Consider the following 18827-nt stretch of genomic DNA (forward strand, 5'->3'; position numbering starts at 1 on the left):
ATATATATATATATATTTTTTTAACTAGGATAGACCAGCTATTACAAAGACTTTGTCAGTCAGTAAATAAAGATACTTAGTCATGAAAATTTCTTCATCAGCTTTGAAAGAATTTCATCACACAGTCTGGAAGAAACCACCAGACAATAAGCAAGTCAGAGAAGCATTTAAAAGAAAAAAAAAATAATATTTATCCTGCTACCACATTTTATCCCCTCTACAATGGAAGAAATTGTTTTTTTTAATATTTCACTAACATATTGCAAAGCTGTACCTGCTAATAATACTATCACCAATAATTGAAATACATACAATTGCACATCTCAAATAACATTCACTAGAATATCCTTTCAGTTATGTCTTTGTCCCAGTAGGACATATGATAAGGTTCCAAACTTGAAAACATTGATAAAATTGAATCTGTATCATTTGCTTTTACAGAAAGCAATCTCTTCTCCTCTTGTGTGTTCTGTGGTAGTCTTGAGTCAATTCTTGTATGATTTCCATTTTCTTGATATATTAAGGATCATTTTGTCTTGGGAGATTGTACAGAACTAACATAAGAAGCTCAGTTTTACTTGTGAGAATTTATAGTAAATATACCAGAGTGGATGAGACACATTATGATAACCTGTTTCCAGAAAATAATAGAACTTGTGGGCACAGGCAAGGCTTATGGCATAGTATTTGATGCTATGCTTCAGTCCTGTCTTGAGCAGTTGGTCATTAAGGTAGAGAAAGAGTGGAGCAGAGAGAGTTGTAAGGTGGATGAAAAGTTGCTAGGGGTGAGGTGCCGAAAGGAGGAATATTTGCTTGGAGGTGCTTTACTACTGTAAGTTTTCAATTATGAAGTTTTGTGACCTATCTTGTTTTGTAATATGACAAAAAGCTTCAAGGCGAGGGTATGCACATACAACACGAGAGAAACAGATGCTCATGAAGTTTAACCTAATAGAAGCTGGATGAAAAGTAATATATAAAGTACAAGAATATATTTAGAAACTTATAATGAAAGAGTAAATTAAGTTGAAGGGCTCATCAGCTGGAAACAACAGAGGGGAAAAAAAAAAAAAAAGATCAGGAGGTATTACCTGTTCATGGAAAGACTGAGTCACCAACATGATACAGCTGTGAAAAGCCAGAAGTGATCCTGGAATATATGAGGCAAGGCATTTCCAGTGGAAATAGTCAAATAATCAGAACACTGGAGAAGGTGTTGTTCAAGCCTCATCTGGAATATTGTTCATATTAGCCCACTTTTAAAATTATTTTTCGTTCACAATCGAATGACTGGAGAGAAGACTTGTTGTACTGACAGTATCCAGAAGATGAGAATGAAAAGGCTTGCGTAGTGCAACAGAGTGAAGGCTACTAGGATGATTCTCTATAAATACATGAAAAAAAAATATTACTCAAAATGAAACAAACAAACAAAAAATTAATGCAAGGATAAATAGACATAATCTAGCTCAGCATTTTTTTCCTGGATTTCAAAGAAGGTACTAACTGTTAGAAAAGAGACAGTCAAGAAGAACTTTCCATTAAGAATAGAAGCACCAAAAATCTTTACTGTTGTTAAGGCTGAGTTTGACGCATGTTGAGGATGGGTTTTGTGACCAGATAGTAGTTACCTGCAACAGCAGTATCAAAGAGGGTTTCTTCCAGCTCATCATTATAAAATATTGCTTATGATAAAACATACTAACTCTGATATAAAAATTACTATACCATTGCCAAAATAAAGTTATCTGTAAAATAACACCTGCAAAGTATTTACATACTCATACTGTACCTCTCAAAACTAAAACCTAGGAACAACTGTTCTTGCTCTCACCACTTGCTTCAGCAGGTACTAAACTTGACAAGAAACATTTCACAAAGCAATAGCAATGATAGGAATATATTATGCAAAATGTTGACCCAGTTTTATTGAAAGTTCAATATGTCATTGCTTCCAAAAGAAAACATAGCTTAGGATGTGGTGGGATGTAGAAAGATCTTTTTACAGTCGATGTGAATATTTTCATTCTATTTTTTTTTGTGGCACGTAATAATATTATGCTAGGGAGTTATTAATCTGTAGTGTATGACTTACTACCCCATCCTGTCTTATTTAACTCAGACCTGTCATAACTCCTTTTCAGACAATGTGATTCTTTTACATTAATTGTGCTTTTCATTAAGGACTGCAAAACTGGATCTCTATGTACTACATTGAAATGAAATGAACAAACCAAATAGGATATAAAGGCACTAGGAATTTATATTTTGCATCGATTCAGTCCATAACGCAGCTGTTTTCCAGATTTAACCCTCATATTCCACATTCTCCTATGACTTGATAAATCACTCTGAAAGCTTCAGGTCTATGAATATTTTTTACTCAATTCCTCTTTCCAGACAGAGATAATAAAGTGGACAATGTTTGTATTCAGGCACAGAAACATTGACAGTCCATTAGGAAATCTGAGTACATCTACAGTAAGCCAGTGTCACTGCTTTTTGCCTCACACATTTTTGTCAGTTTTAACTACTGTTCCCATGACCACGATGTGCATATATGCTTTCCTGTGCATTGGTCTTTAATGTCATCATAGGAAAAAATTGAACTAAGTCATGGAGGGTAAGGCTTAAGCCTTTGGGAGTACACTGTCCTGGCAGGTTAGCTTTCATTCTCTGAAATATTCTGATCTCAAAAATTAAAACCACTCATCATTAATATGTTTGGGTGTTTTCCAGTGCTACGGTAGATGTAAAAAGTACATAGAGGTAAAAACATCAGCTCCACACTTCTCTGTACCTCTCACCACCACGCTAGCCAAAATGGCAGCATCAAAATCATCATCAACATAATCAGGCTTTCGTCAAAAGGCATTCAACTTTATAAAAGGTGTAGCCAAGCCCCCTCACTTTCAGATGAGCACCCCAACTCCCATGTTAGAATCTTGCCTCCTGGCCATCCCAATACATCTTCATAATTCAGAAATGAAACAACTGAGCATCAGTTTTTCTCAGTAGAACTAAGCAAGATTTTGATCTCATTATGATCTTCAGAAACTACATTGGATGTGAAAGCTTACCAGAAATTGATTGTCCTGGTTTTGAAGTGATGTAGTTACTCCATCCGCTTCAACTTGTTTTGCTAAGGCCTTCAGCATGGTGGAGACACTGTTCTGATATGGTACTGGGAGACCCGTGTAATGGATGAGAAGGTAAGAACAGGATAAGGAAAGCAAGAAGTTAGTCAGAATACAACAGTGTGCTCCTCAACCTGCAATTCTCGTCTAGCCAATGTATTTGGATAAATGGCCTTAGCTTCCTATAGGAACTGTTAGACTGGGGAATGAAAGCCATGCAGTTTTCCATAAATGAGAAAATTACCATGCTGTCTGTGAGACATGATGAGTGGGAAAGGATCTTTTGATCAAAAACACATCCTACAAGTTTAGCATTGGTAACTACCATAGTCATACAAAACTAGAGGTGGTGCTTTGTACCTAATATCCCCAAAGAAAAAATGTTCCAAATGAAAAGCAATCTTTAACCAGCATCTCACATACCTACAGCTGCAGGTAGAGCACACTGTTTGTCTAATATCAACATGTAACATAGGAACCTTCTCTTCAATTAATGTCTTCTATTACTCTTTTCAGAATGTAATGGAGAGCCGATATCCCAACCATAATTTTACATTCAGATTAAAATGTGTAAACACATTTTTCTGTGTTTTTTGTTTGTTTGGTTTTTGGTGAAGCAAGATGCAAGATAAAAAAAAAAAAAAGAGAAAGAGAAATAAAGTTCTACCTTCCCCAAAACAAGCCATTGACTTCATTTCTCTGCCTGATGAGGTGAAAAAAATACACGAATCCAAGACAGGTGCTAGTGTCATAATTCAGTGCACTTCTGAAAGATGATGAAAGTAATAAGCAGGACAAGAGAATCTACCTAGACTATAATAGAAGAAAACACAAATGGATCTCTGGACTCAGGCAGCTAACATGAAAGACATTCTAATAACTTTCAGCGGAGAAAGCTTCATAGTAAGGGAAATCTGAGCAATGACGTTTAAGACATTTTAGTCATATTACTGCATTGTACACCTACTAAAATATTGCCAACCATCCAGTTATGTCTCCTCAGCTCTCATGCTTTTGAAGGAGAAAAATGCTTTCTGAAGGGGGGAGAAAGAGGTGAAGAGACGTCGTGAAGGTGCCAAGTAAGGAATCAGCAATCCCAGGAAGGGAACTCAAGCCCCAGCTGAGCAGTCTGGGACCTACTCACAACATGTGGAAAACACTTTTCCCCGTGGCAAAGAATGGTGAAAAGGGTGCACACATTTGTCAATAGATACTGCTGCACTCCATGTCAAAGTGGTGCTATAATTGGCATCCAGCAGCCTCTGCATAAGGCCACATGGTTGGAAGAAATTGCTAAATTATTTGACTTGTAAACCCAGTTTGAAATGCTAACTGCAGAGTATTTGTCTGAGTGATAAACTCTTTAAGGAGAAACCTTTGATCTCCAGTCAAGTAAAGACCCTTAAAAGTCCTGAAGTCTGGGGTAGCCAGCCCTAAAGACCTTTGTTTGCAGCCATCACTGGAAGGGGGGGAGGGAGAAAACGCAGTGATTGCCCAGAAGTTTGGCTTTGCTTGTAAAGCTGGAGGGTGAAAGGCCGTGCAGCTCCCTTCCCTCCCCCCAGCAAAATAGGGTTATCCAGCTTTATGGTACAAGGCAGTTCTTAACTTTAAACTAGTGACTTCGGCTTACCAAAGAAGACTGCAATCTGCAAAAATTGGTTTATAGACAGTGAATTTTCTTGTTCATGAAAAAAAAAAAAGAAAAAAAGGTTTTAAGATCAAATTAGAAGTGGCCTGTGGTATCCCTGAAGTGCAGCATGTTGCAATACCTTTCTGGTTCCTAGCATTGAAATGGGAAAGTTCAATCTGCAGGCCAGTTGTGATAGAAACACTTATTCACTTCATCACTGAGTTCAGATCAGCAAGGCCAAAGCCATGTGTGCTGCCATTTTTTAGCAACCCTCTAACTAAAAGCAGCAATGTTAGACTGCCACTACAGTCCTCTCAGCAAAGGACAGTTGAACCATATGACCTCTTTCTTGCCACCACACAGGTAGCCTCTAGGAGATACAGCAGGGAGAGTAACCTTTTCTGCCTCCAGAGCATATCCATTAATAATGTTTTTAATTTCCAAAGTATCTTGTGATAGAAGGAACTACAGGTCAAAAAAAATCTGCCAGAAATTATCAGGCCCAAATTTGACTCCTCCTTCTTCCTCGTGTGTCCTTTTACCACCACAAACCCTGGACAAAAGTTCACAGCTGACTAGCAATGTCTGTAAATGGCAGATCTTTTACTGCTAGCTTTAGCCTCTGCTGAGCTCCCAAATGGGATGGTGTTGCTTGATGGGGTCATCTGTTTACTTAAAACAGGACTGGGATCAAAAGTTCATTTTCATTGACCATTAAAGGGCAATGATATATTAACAACTTCAGCCACTGCTGAGCTGGGCTGGATGTGACTCGTAGGTGACTGACACCATATGCCAGCCACTCTGTTTCATACAAGATTTATTTCAAGTCCCTCTTAGAGTATTTGGAAACAACCATCTTCCATACCAATCTAGAAGATGTACCTGTGGGCAATCTCTGACACATTATCCTCCCCTTAGAGGTCACTAGTGGTTCATTACAGCACATTTACAGACATCCCACCAGCCACTTGGGTTTGTTTCGATGAATCAGTAACATTCAATTTCTGACCAGCAAAGTCTTACCTATATTCCATATTTCTGGTCACAAGGAAAACACTGTTGGCCTCTCTGACAGGCTTACTACTTGTGGAGGAATAAATACTATATTCAACATTTGTGAGACAGACAGAAAATAAAGGAGAGAAAAAATAGGAAAGGGGGAAAATGTAAGTCATTTCCAAGTTTTCAGACAGCAGAACTGAAAACCTGAGAAGCGTCAATCCACATTGCTTCCAAGAGGCAGACCCCTGAAAAACTGAAGAAATATGACAGTGAATGATTTTTGGTGTAAAAGCCTGAGTTAAATTATAATTTAGGCTTTCAAATTATTTGACAGTGCTCAATCCAGAGTTAAGACAAATTTATACAGAAACACAAAGACTTCCTTAATCAAATAAGGAAACATACAGCTGACAGATACATCTGCTGAAGGCTCTGCATCTTCCTGTGAAAAACGCATTTTCTCTTGAAAAAAAAATGTTGTTGTTTGTTTGTTTTCCTCATAGCTTGTTTAAACACTCAAGAGAAAGTGAAGGTCCTCCAGGCCACCAAATCACACTCTCCTCCACACATCCAGCAAGTGCACAGCTAGCTCCAAGAGGACATGGTGGGAGCCCTGTCTGCAGCTACAGCCATCAGTCATTCCCAGGCAGGGCAGCTCCTGCCCTCTCCAAATCCAGAGCCTCTGGTCTGTGATGACACATTGTAAGACCTTTTCTTAAGGGTGTCTCTCCCTTTGCTATGGTGTGTCATGACTACCCCATCCAACCCATTTGAAAATGCCAAGGAATGATGTAGATTAGTGCCAAACCCTTCTTCAACTGGGGAAAAAAAAAAAAAAAAAAAAAAAAAAATCAGAGAAACGGGAAGGGAGAAGTGCCCTGGGCAGCACCAGCACAGTTTAAGGGACTTCTGCAACGGTCTGTAGATCACACAAGTGTCTGGTGGCACCCATTAACTGCTTTCAGCATAACAATGGCTCTTTCTCATCTCTGCCCATCCTCCCTGTCCCAGTTAAATGAGCTATTTCCCAGACAAATAAAGACTGGAGAGACTGCCTTCAGCAAGGGTAGGAGACTGGGAATTCAGATGGGAGCCTCCTGGCAGAGGTGGCAGCCAGGGCCACCCAGAGCACTGCTCTGGGCTGTGAGAGGAAAGGGAAAGCCTGTGAGTAGGAAAGCCTGCCTGCTACAGGGAGAAAAGGTGCAGGGAGCATGAGGGGACATGAAACCACATTTAGCCTCTGCCCAGGGATCTGAGAGAGCACAGGGAAACCACTGGCAGCACAGTGCAGGAGCAGGTACCGGGGACATGCAGGGGCCAGGGAAGGACTGGAAAGGAGGCACAGGGAGCTGGCAGGGAGGTGAGGCCTCACACTGCCCCGGATCTGCTACAGGAGCAGCAGTGTGCAAGTGCCAGGTTTCTGCTCTCCCTGCTTACTGTTTCCTCAGTTTACCTGAGTCCTCTCTGTCCAAAGTCGCTGAGCAGGCAGGAGGCCCTCATCCCCTCATGGCCGTCATCCCCAGCTGGTGGTCTGACCTCACTCCTGCCCCTTCCCTGCTTCAGCTGCAAGGTCAGTGCATCTCTTCTGGAAGCTTCTTCTGAAATCTTTGGGTTTCCTCCAGCCTTCAGGGAAAACAAGTCTTGCTCCTAAATCAGAGGGCTTACTGAGAACATGTCCGCTGTCAGGGGAATGCTGTGGCACCACTTCTACCATGCACAGGGTAGAGGTAGGACATGTGGCGGCAGCCTGGCACGTTCTGGTTTAGTAAGACTAAAGTTCTGGGGAAAGTGAGAGGTAATTTTAAGTCCTGCCCAAGTCTTTGACACTGTTCTTTCCACTTCTTTCCTAAGCTCACCACTGCCCCGCAACAGAGCAGGGTCTTCTGAAGGGAAAGAGTCTCACACTAAAAGTATGGCTTCATAGGCCACTGCAGTGAAAATTCCTTTTTGGCAGAAATTACTCATTGCCCTCCATATACCTAATCTGGAAGATTAATGTACTGTTGTATTGTCACAACGCAGAGAGTGCTGAGAGCTTTGGGGAAGACAGGAAAAGCATATTTGGAAGCACCTTGAGCATAGACCTCCTCAAATATAATTCTCTGCTCAAAGGTTGAAATTGATCAGCACAGGCTGATTCAGTGCCTGCCAGTAATTTCTCAGATATCTCCTCCCCAGTGCAGCTGCCAGTTACCTCACCATTACACACATACTGATTCCTCTGTATGTGAGACAAGCTTGCTCATACACGCATCTCTCTGCTCACCCTTTCAGCCAGCTGAGGCAGCAAGGAGGCCAGCTGAGGCAGGGCGTACTCAGGACATACCCTTGCAGGAGACAGTTTGCAGCACAGTTCTCCTCTTTTATCTTTCAAGTGCACTCTCTTCAATACATGTAACATTGCTGTGACTTTCTTTTTTCCTTCATGCTGTAGTACTGGTGCTGAATTTTGATGAGAGAAAAACAGGTGCATCCCATGGCATTTATTTATTTAGAAGCAAATGCAACATTCAGTGAGGACCAGATAGGTATTTTAGAGTTATGCTAGGTCAGCTCCTTCTCTCAATCCAGAATGAGTTCTCATATTTTATACGGTCAATTAAAAGAAAGACTTGCCTTGAATCTACAACCTGTGTTTTTTCTCTTAGGTATTCTGGACACTTTTGGTCTTATGCTGAAATTAACATTAGTGCTTCATATAAATTCATACAGTAGACACAGGCACAGAAAAAAAAGTTAATTTCTTAACTGTAGCTTTCCTCTTTTATGCTTGCAATTTCAATTAACTGTTCTAAGTAACTGACAACATGGAATATAAAACATTCCTGCAACAATGTAGGTCTAACAGCAATTACGTTGATTTACTCTGGACCATGTTAAGTTCAGGGAGTAAGATAAAGAGACAGGAGTTTAAAACTTCTTTCACACTGATGTAATAAATTCAGTACATTGCTTTAAAGTTAGGGCAAAATAGCTGGTAACTGAAAGTCAAAAAAAACCCTTGTTTTGTTTTCCACTGTGATAGAAAACAATAGATTATGGGAAAGTTCTTCAGAAGGTGATCAGAGGAAAAGTTCACCAGCATCTATCATGGACTGTGTCTCTGTGGCCTGCTGGGATAGGAGGGAGGGACATAAAGGTGTCAGCAGTTGAGCTGATACGGTAAATCACACTAGTGCTAGTAAAGTGCAATGGCAACCTAGTGTAAATGCCTTCAGACTTCTATTTCTTTTCCGAGGTTGTGCTCAGGACACGTCCCCTCTTTGTGACCTTATCTCTGGGGCAGTGGGTTGTGCACTGGTCTCTCCTCTTTAGTTTACAAGGACTAATCCATTTGCAGGTTAATAAAAGGTGAAAAGAACAATCACCACGGAGGCACCAAAATAAACAAATAGTACCTTTGACTGATTAAGGATTCTCATTTTTCCTCACCCAGCGTGCTCTGTCCATCTCCTCTCTTTCCCCTAGTGAATACTCTAATTAAAAATAATAAAAATAAAAATTAAAAATTGACACTGTGCAAAACAGGCAAATGATGATTCCATAAAATGCAGTTGGTTCCACTTTGTGGGCATGTAATTTGTCTCCATGAAATGCAGTTTTCTGCATCTGTCTCTTTTGGAATTTCTGATCTTTTCTAAAGATGCTGACTGATAATTAGTACATTTCAGGGATCAGCAGTCCCTCGGTCCCAGACACAGGAAAGGCTCCCTCAAAAATGACACAAACCTGAACCATTTCATTTCATACAATGAGCAAAAAGGTCATGACATGCTGCTACTTCAAGCAATCTGCTGATAAGGTTAATGAACTTTATAACAGCAAGATTTATAATGCATGCACTAGTTTGCTACAGTGCTGTAGACGGCATCATTAGCATCATCAATAATGTATATTTACTATAACTACAGCCAAGGGTGCAAGAAATTGGGACAAGAAGGATGACACCAGAGTGAAAATCACCTGTACATCATGCAGCCAGGGTGATGGAGCAGTGCTGCAATGCTGGGGCTGTTTGCCTCCCTGCACGGTGCGGTGCCTTCCCCTTTGTTCCCACCCTATCTCCTTCTATTCCCGTGGAAGTTAAGACCAATTCACAAAAAGGAGGCTATTGCCAGGTCAGGGAGCATTTTCCATTTACTATGTGGTCCCCAGGCTTCCAAGGGAAACATTTGAGAGAAGCGTGGTGGTTTATGACTAGGTGGACAACGTAGACTTGCAAGAGGAAACAAAACAATCCTATTCAGGCAGGCTGGCGCTGCTATAGCTGGCAGGGCATCACCCTGTCCCCTCCTTCCTCTCCCGTGGGATACAGACAGGTTGTTAATTCAGAGGGGCCTTGGTATGAAATAAAGGCTATTAGGGCAAAGCACGCCACAGCCTTTTACTTCTTTCAGTCAATTAAGTCAGCCAGCCAAGAAAGCCAAGACCTACCATCATTCCAGTGCAAATTCAGGTCTAATCCTGAAAAGATGTTTGTTCTGCTGACATTTTATACATAAAAGCAGTATATTTCTGAGATACAGACATATTAATTTAACAATGACCTTAGGCATATAATTAAAAAGCAGAAAATAAAACAACCAAGTTGGTGTTTTTCCCTCAAAATGTCGTTTCCTGGAGGAAGCTCTTTTATTTTAAGTAGCATTAACAATGATGACAACACAACCTTGGTACAAGTGTATGCATTTTCTTTGCACATCCTGAACTGTCTCAGCTGTAGCTAGACCACTGCTCAGGACCTAGATCTCTGTATTGATACTGATCTTTTCAGCTCCCAGCCACTGCAAGAAGTTACTGACCTGCCTCCTACCCTAACGTGTGCAAATGGGACTGCCTTTTGGTTACTTTTATCTCTTGAAAGATCCTTTGAGGGGCCCTCAGCTCTGGAATTTATTCCCCACTTTGCTCAAAAACAGCCTCCCATAATCTTTGACCTTCTGAGTAAGCTGTGAGGCCCAAATCCAAGGATTTGTGCAGGGAGAGGCATGAGAAAAGTTGGCCATTTGTGGGTGTGGTAGGAAAGCATATTGTCAACAGCTGATTTAGTTTTGGTTTATAATTTTTTTATGTTATGGCAGTTATCCAGTATGGCAGTGTAAGCTTAACCTGTGGAGATTTATGCTTTCTTAAATAGTCATAAAGTGAAAAACAAAAATGCATTGAAATCAACCCGCCTGTGAATGATTGTGTGTTTGTGAACAAAATGACCTGGCAAACAAGTACATAAGTCACTTTTGCTAAAAAATCCTTCTACCTTGCAAATCACCCAAGTTGTACATGTCGCTTTGGGGTACTAGCAACATCCACAAGTGAAACAACATCATAGGGACTGCTGATAAAGGAATATATAACACTTTAATTAGCTGAAAATACTTAAAATATTGCCCTGCCCATGTTACAACTGAAAGATCATCTGTAAAAATCTATTAAAACAGTACTACTATGCTGCACTACCAAAGTTCTCATCTGTCACCTTTTAAATATTTTAATCTGAGATTCATTAAAAGCTGTCTCTGCTTCTCTTACTCTTTGAATATAAACAGATATGTTAAATATTTTATTTCTAACCCACCCACGAAGTTACATTCATTTACATAACTTAATGAAAGCTGCATTATTCATTGAACTTCTCATATAACATTTTTCATAAGACATTATTAAACAAGTGAAGCAAGCCAGTCTAGTAATGAGCCTTCTCTAAACTTGCTGCCAGTTATGTTTCCTTTCTCCTAATCTATCACTCTAATGGTTGCAACTAATAAACTTTTTGAATCTTTGCTGCTAATCTGTATATGTTTTGCATTGCATGCTGGATGTATAACTTGACAGAGAATTTACAATACAAACCACCTGGCAAACAAAACTATCTGCATTAGCAAATAGCATCCAAACCTAGGCACTCTATTTTGTTACACTAGAAAAGACAACTACATGTAACACCGTACCTTTTAGCGGTAAACAAAAGTAACTAATCTGGGACTGGAACATATCCTACTGAGCAATATGTCCCAAACACAAGAACTGTGACTGTCTTTTGTAACTTTGGAAACATTACCACAAATATATAGATTGATCTTTAGTTTCTGTAAATGTTAAGCAGAGACATAGTCCTGTATGGGATTTTATGAAAATGTCCTAGCAAAGATGCTATGTAACATTTTGAAGATAAAAAACTTCTGAAATGGGTGGCTTGCATTTAGGCTGCTTAATTTGGGAGAAGTAGTTGGATTTTCAGGATTCCTCAGCAGCACAGCTCTCTTTAAGACAGATAACTTTTTTCTCTTTTTTTTTTCTTCTTTTTTTCCCCCCCTTTTACTTATACCTCACAAAAGCAATTCTAATACCAAAGAAATAAAAGTATCGAGGTGTAAACCATAAGGTCCAATTTTATGCACATTGGTTTTTAACCAATTGGTTTTAACTCTTTCATCAGCATCTACACTGAAAACTTCTGTCAATGTGCAATATTAACAAAGCAGAGCAGTATTCTCTTTTTCAAAGATAACTAGATGCTGGTTTGTAAAAACAATCAAACATCATCAACAACAAAAACAGTTTAAAAAAATTCCTATAGCTCTTAGGTAATTGCCACTTGAAAGTCAAGGATAAAATATTTTACATATTGTTGAGTATTTTTCTGGGTAACCCTCCAAAGTTCATTCTAAATCAGTGACCAGAGTAAAATAAGAAAATATAAGTGATTGAAATGGATTAGAAAGAAGAGCAATCTGATTGTCATCCCCTCATTTTGCAATGTCCAGGAAGACTCCTGAAGAAAAGACATAAAAAAACATAAACTAAAAGCATCAGAAAAGTGTAAAACCTTAAGTATTATAACTTTAAAAAGGCTTAAAGTTATAATGTTCCTTCAATAGGTGCTTTTAAGAACTGAAGAGAAAAAAAATAAAAGCATTTCTTGGCTAAAGGTAACATTTTTATTTACATATAAATAATAATTTATTTGATCGTTTATTATTCAAACTACATACTCTTATTTCCAATAAACCTACAGCATTCGATTACATTTTTTTTTCTTGTTTATGTAACTGTTCTCAAAAGTAAGTGTTACCTGTTCTGTCCTGAATTGGAAATACCATTGCCTTTCAATAACGAATTGATTTACCCATAATATTCCTCTGTCAGTTTACACTGAAGTCATTCTTTGATGTCATTTTGGTTCAAGAATGGATATAAATGTGCGTTATTAACACAAACCACACATCATTAAGCATTGCATGGAGGCTTCAGAAATTCTAAGTGCTGGGCTTCTGCAGGCTGGCAGGAGCTGCTGTTACTTGGGTTCAGGAGAGGCGTGTGTCACAGTAGCCTCGGAGAATTAGGACACTACAAATAAGGCATGGCTTTTTGCTCCAGGACCAAAACGTAGTACTGAGCCATGTGTCTTTTTTTTTTCCTGAATGAGAGAGAAACTATTAAAAAAAAAAAAAAAAAAAAAAAAAAAAAAAAAAAAAGCATATTTTAAATGACAGACTACTGAAGAGAAGGAATATGAAATATCCCCAAAAGGCCCAGTTACAAGACAAGAGTAGTAAGTGCTCCCTGCCAGATGCAGCACTTTGGTGTGTTTCAGTCTGTAAGTCTTGGAGCACCGGGAACATGCAACAGCACATGGCCACATTTGCAAAAGGATCTATAGTATAGCAGGGCCCTGTTAGCATCAATGCATGCTGAAGCAGCTGCTTCCTCTTCCTACCTCCTCTGCCTGCTGTAACATCCCAGCACAAACTACTACTCCTGCAGTCAGCTGAGAACCTGGTCTGGCTAGAAAAAATAGAAGTCATAGCTTTTTGGGTAGGCAATTTTTCAGCAGGATTAGTTCCTGTATCCAGCATAACAACAGGAGTGAGGGCTGAGGATGGACAAGCAGGTCTGCCCCTGAACAGCAGCCACAGTCCTAGCCTGTACCCACACCAGCTGCTACTGAGCAGGCAGAGCTGCATAACTTGTCCAGAGCTCACCTGAAACTGGTCCGCAGCCAGCATCCACACTCTGGAGATACAGCTGCATAGAGGAGATTAGCAAGGGTTGTAAAACCTGCTCAAGAAGTTGGGCAAATATTTTAGCAATTAACCTACGCTGAGCTCCATATTACTGCAGCTACACTGCTACCATTTTTTGGGATAGCTTGTAGCTTCACAATGCCTAAATTATACAGCAGTGACAGACCATTTAACTGCAGAGATAAATTATATGGGGGCAGTGCCTAACATAGGCTATGTTGTCATGATTTACAACAGCTGAGGATGTGCCCCCAGATGTCAAGACAAAATAAAATTAAGTGTATGATTTTTTTCTACAAATATAGTAGCCTTGTAAACCAGAATTAAAATAAATAAATAAATAACATGAATAGATAAATAAATAAATAGGGAAACAGAAATGTGTATATTATCTTAGGCTTACACAGTGAATTAAGTATATATTCTCCATACACCACTTAGATTCCCACTCTTCATAAAAAGCCAGTATAAACTAAAATAATCCAAATAACAACAAGCAAAGAGTTCCCACATATGAAGAACTCCAATTAAGAATAAATAAAAAAAATCTAGGATATCAGCATCTATCAGGATTTGTAGGGTGTTGTAATGTTAATGAGGAAAATGTTAACAAGGAATACCAAAACAAGAGTCTTGATGCTTTCCAGACTCCAGGATCACCTCAAAATCAGGATCAGTTTGCAATTTTCTGCTACTGCATTGCTAATAAAGGGGTCTTAAACTGAGATTATTGATCAAATCACGGAAGAACATAATGGTACAGGAGGTTACTATAATAAAAATTATTTAAGATTCTAAATATTGCCAAGAAGACCCAAGCACAATCTAAAATGAACATCTCCTGTATTTAAAGACTACAAAAACAAAAAAAAAACAACACACACAACCTATGAAAAAGTCTTGATAGCTACACTCATTTTTGTGTGTAAGTCATGTCTAAGGTATTACATGAGAAGTTTTTGTTTCCAGCTAGCATTTAAATACATATCAAACACATAATAGAACAAGTCCCTAAAAAAAATCCAAAAACATCATATGTGCTATTAACCACCTGCAGTGATTTTGATTATCTTAACATCATCCTTAATTCTGATCTTGGGAGAAAATAATGAAAAAGCGACTTTTCCAGAAACAAACAAACAAAAAATGTCTATATACTTTTATAAGTGATCATGACACCAAATTACATGAGTTTACTTTGTAGATGTTTACAGAGCCACCCTATGTTTGACTTTTGAGAGAAGACTAATAGGTGTAGTAATAGGGACAGGGGTGGGGGTGTGGTGTGTACAAAAAAAACTTATGGTTAAGCCAAAACAGGGGTCATGCCTAGGGCATTTTATCTGCCCTGCTTACACACCCCTGGGGAATTACATCTCAACAGTTGATTCCCTGTTAATCAATTCACATTAGTGCCTGCCTTTTAGTTTTCACTTTGCTGAATTCCAGGAAAGTTCTTAAACCAAATGCATACTCTATTTCTGCCCTATGCAGAACTGTTGCATTTTAACAAGAAATCACAGCAGATTTTATTTGCTCTAACAGCTGATAAGAGACACCTTCGTAAGTAAAGATTCATAGACTGTAGACTCAACACAGAACAAAATCCAGTGGTCTGTTTATACAAGTCTGTAGGAATATGGGAGAAGAGAACCTTTATGGATTTTTCTCCCCTCAACCTATTTTCTCTAGTTCCAGAGAAAGCCTGTTACACATTCAAAATTATGTGCCTGGCAAAGAGACCTCTACCACTTGCTATCATTCCATATTATTACAATAATTTACTATGCACAAGTTAGAAATATATGGGTTGGACGGGAGGGTAGGGCAGAGGTATGAGGACAGTAGAAATTGGAAACAGCTCATTCACAGAAACAGATCCAACTTCACATCCAAACACTTTAGACCTGTGTGAGATGGTTATGCTACTTATAGCATACAGGCAGATCTTCATACCGAGGATCTTCAAAAATAAACTTTATTATCAAACTTAAAATTCACACATTAAATGTAAGATCTAGACACAAATAATACTGAAAACATTCTCAAACAATAACTGTTTAAGCAATTTGGATGAATAGCTAGTTACCATTGTTTCAAATTCCTTTGAGAAAATTTAATACATATATCATTGTGAAATGTCCTCAAACACTTATCTGGCCAGCTTTCAATAAGATTTTTAAATAGGGGAAAAATTATTTCTATAGAAATAACGTTATCTAATTATGAATCGGAGATCCATAATTGTAGTGCTTGGGGAAAAAAATATCATAGCCATTTAAAATACTTAGGAGACATAAATAACTATTGTACATTTACAAGTTTAAATATTTAAAGGCCTTTGTTACTATAAAAATTACTATATACATATTAGATGCTATATAGAAATTCATCCAGAAGCAAGTGTTGAACTCTCAGATTTGGCCGCTGAAACCTATGAATTTGGTAGGGAGATTGTCCACAGGGTACACTATGGGTCCTGTTTTCATTGTAGGAGGTCCATTCAGCAGCTGCCAGTCACAGCTCCGAGCCAGCTCCACTATAAATATTTTTAGAAGGACTTTTGCGAACTCTTTGCCCACGCAGCTTCTCAAGCCCCCACCAAAAGGAATGAAACTGAACCTAGAGGAGTCCTCCGGAGACGGAGACATGAAGCGATCCGGATTAAATTCATCCTTGTTGGTAAAGAGATCTGCTACATCGTGGGTATCACAGATACTGTAAATAACATTCCAGCCTTTTGGGATCTGGTAACCCTACCAAAAGAAGACAGAGAAGACGTGAAATGCCTTGCTGTGTTAAACTGTGCTGAAATATCAGTGTGGGACATGTTAGCACACTTCGCCTTCCCTCCTGGCTTCCTGCAGGTCACTGTGAGGTGGGTACGCTATGTCAGTGTGCTCATAATTTTGCAGGTGATTTGAGAAGCAAGCCCAAGCCCCACTTACATTCAGCTCAAGGGTCTTGAGTGCAATTCGAAATCCTCCGGGAACAGGAGGGCTCAGCCTGAGGGTCTCTTTGATGACACAGCCGGTGTACTTCAGCTGCTCCAAGACCTCCATATCCAACTGCTTCTCTTGGTTGGGACTGCATAGTAACCCCTAGAAAGGAAGATGCTACCATCACATTTTTGGAAGAGGCTCCCGGCAGTGCAAAATGGCTGCCCCCCTGCTAGTGGCATTCTCCTGCCACCCCTACAAGTTGGGAACCTCCTCAGTCAGGGGGAGCCCTGTCTGGGACACCTTTCCTTGGGGGGGCTGCCTACCACCCACCCCTGTAAAATGCCTCAGGGGGAAGACACACACCTTCACCTGCAGCTCTTTCCTCACTTTCTGCAGGACATCGTGATGGAGCCCGAGGAAGGCAATCAGTGAAGTGGCAGCACTAGCGGTGGTTTCATGGCCCCCAAACAGCAGCTCCGTAGCAGACTCTTTCAGTTCCTTATTGCACAGGACAGAGGAAGGATAAAACAGGCCCCAAACGTGCTGTCTTCACCAGACCCACCCCACTACTAATGCTGTAATTGCACCCAGGCTGGAGTCAAGGTGGGGGATGCTCACTATAGGCATGGCCTTGGTCCTGCACACCCCATCCAACAGCCTGGCTGCATCCTCCACCCAGAGGACCCCAGTGCACTGCACTGGTTTATTGCCCAGGAAGGGGCAACACCTCCTGCTCTCTCCTTCTAACCCCACAAGATAAGCATGCTGCTGACTGGGGAGACAAGCAGGTGGGAAGGGGATGTATCTGGTCCCAGGGAACCTCACCTGCATGTTGAGCTGCTCCCCGTTGCCCTGTGTGTGCTCCATCAGCAGCTGCAGTGCATCCTTGTAGCCGCCCTCGGGCTCCTTGCGGGCCATCTTGGCACGGATGTTCTCCTCGATCTTGGCATGGATGATGTTGCGTGCCCGCAAGCCCTGGACGGGCAGCGGGGGGGAGCAAGGTGGGCTTTGTGCTGTGCCACCATCCCTCCCACCCACTCCCCACTGGCACAGGGAGCGCTCCCAGCCGACGGGGAGCCTTACCCGGTAGAGCCCGCTGAAGGGCACGTCGATGGGCAGGGAGAAGAGGTTGCGGATCATCTCCTCGAAGGCCTCCACCAGCTGCTGCTCGCCATCGGGGCCAGCCTGGCGGGGCTGGAAGCCCAGCAGGATCCTCATGGCGATGCGAAACATGAGGCGCTTCACCTCGGGGTACACCAGGAGGCAGGGCCCAGCGGCACCCAGCCACCGCGCCAGGCAGGCGCTCACCTCCTCCTGGATGACGGGCACGTAGTGCTGCAGGGCGTCCCGGGAGAAGGCCCGCATGATCACCTGCCCGGGGGGACGAGGAAGAGGAGGAGGAAGAGGAAGGGGCTCAGCCACCTTTTGCAGGGCAGCTGCCCCAGCTCCCCGCCCGCCGCCGGGGCCGTACCTTTTTGCGGTGCTTGTGCTGCCCGTTGTGGAGGTTGGAGAGGCAGCCCGAGCCCAGAATGGTGCGCACCGAGGCCGGCCACTGCACGGAGACCAGGCGGTGCTCGCCCAGCAGGATGTGCCGCACGTTCTCGGCGCCCATCACCCGCACCGTGGGCCGCCCGAAGAGGTGAGTCTTGTAGATGAAGCCGTATTTCCTGCGCTTCATCTGCAGGAATTTCCGCCGCTGGTGGACGGGAGGGGTGCGAGAATAAGTATATTGGAGAGGGAAAAAATAAATAAAAAAAATAAGGCGGGGCAGCGGCTCATCCCCACCTGGGCACGGGAGCTCGGCAAAGCCGCTGCTCGCCCCCTCCCCTAGCAGCAGCAGCAGGACGAGGAGGAGGAGCCGGGGCGCTGCTCCGCTCCCCGCGGCATCGCCTCGCCTTACCTGCAGCACCATCTGCAGCGTCTCCCCGAAGAAGGGGAGCCCCATGGTGCCCGGGGGCAGCGGGAGCGGGCAACTGGGGTCGCGGCTGCTCACGCAGTACAGGTCCCAGAGCTTGACGGCGGCCAAGAAGAGCAGCAGGGGCAGCAGGAAGGTGCACAGGGCGCTGGCGAGCAGGGCGGAGAAGCCCAT

At 41.6% G+C, this 18827-nt stretch overlaps 1 protein-coding gene across 1 annotated transcript; it reads right to left on the minus strand.

Annotated features, from left to right (window-relative positions):
- Positions 1-15756: 15756 nt before the first annotated feature.
- On the minus strand, positions 15757-18827 carry CYP26A1 (cytochrome P450 family 26 subfamily A member 1). The gene is made up of 7 exons (XM_068688833.1): positions 18639-18827; positions 18210-18434; positions 17822-18109; positions 17564-17713; positions 17102-17236; positions 16745-16897; positions 15757-16552 (listed from the first exon to the last, which is right to left on the minus strand). Exons 1-7 carry the CDS (start codon positions 18825-18827, stop codon positions 16211-16213), a joined length of 1482 nt encoding a protein of 493 aa, XP_068544934.1. The 3' UTR covers positions 15757-16210.

This window comes from Anas acuta, chromosome 7 (genome assembly GCF_963932015.1).
Source record: "Anas acuta chromosome 7, bAnaAcu1.1, whole genome shotgun sequence".
In the NCBI taxonomy this organism is placed as follows: domain Eukaryota; kingdom Metazoa; phylum Chordata; class Aves; order Anseriformes; family Anatidae; genus Anas; species Anas acuta.

Excerpts from the sequence above, each read along its gene's own strand:
- CYP26A1 (XM_068688833.1), bottom strand. The coding sequence starts at position 18,827 with ATGGGCTTCTCCGCCCTGCTCGCCAGCGCCCTGTGCACCTTCCTGCTG. Across the intron at positions 16,898-17,101 it reads GGAAAGAGCTGCAGGTGAAG|GGGTTACTATGCAGTCCCAA; the intron begins GTGTGTGTCTTC and ends CTTCCTTTCTAG. Across the intron at positions 16,553-16,744 it reads TCAAGACCCTTGAGCTGAAT|GGTTACCAGATCCCAAAAGG; the intron begins GTAAGTGGGGCT and ends TTCTTTTGGTAG.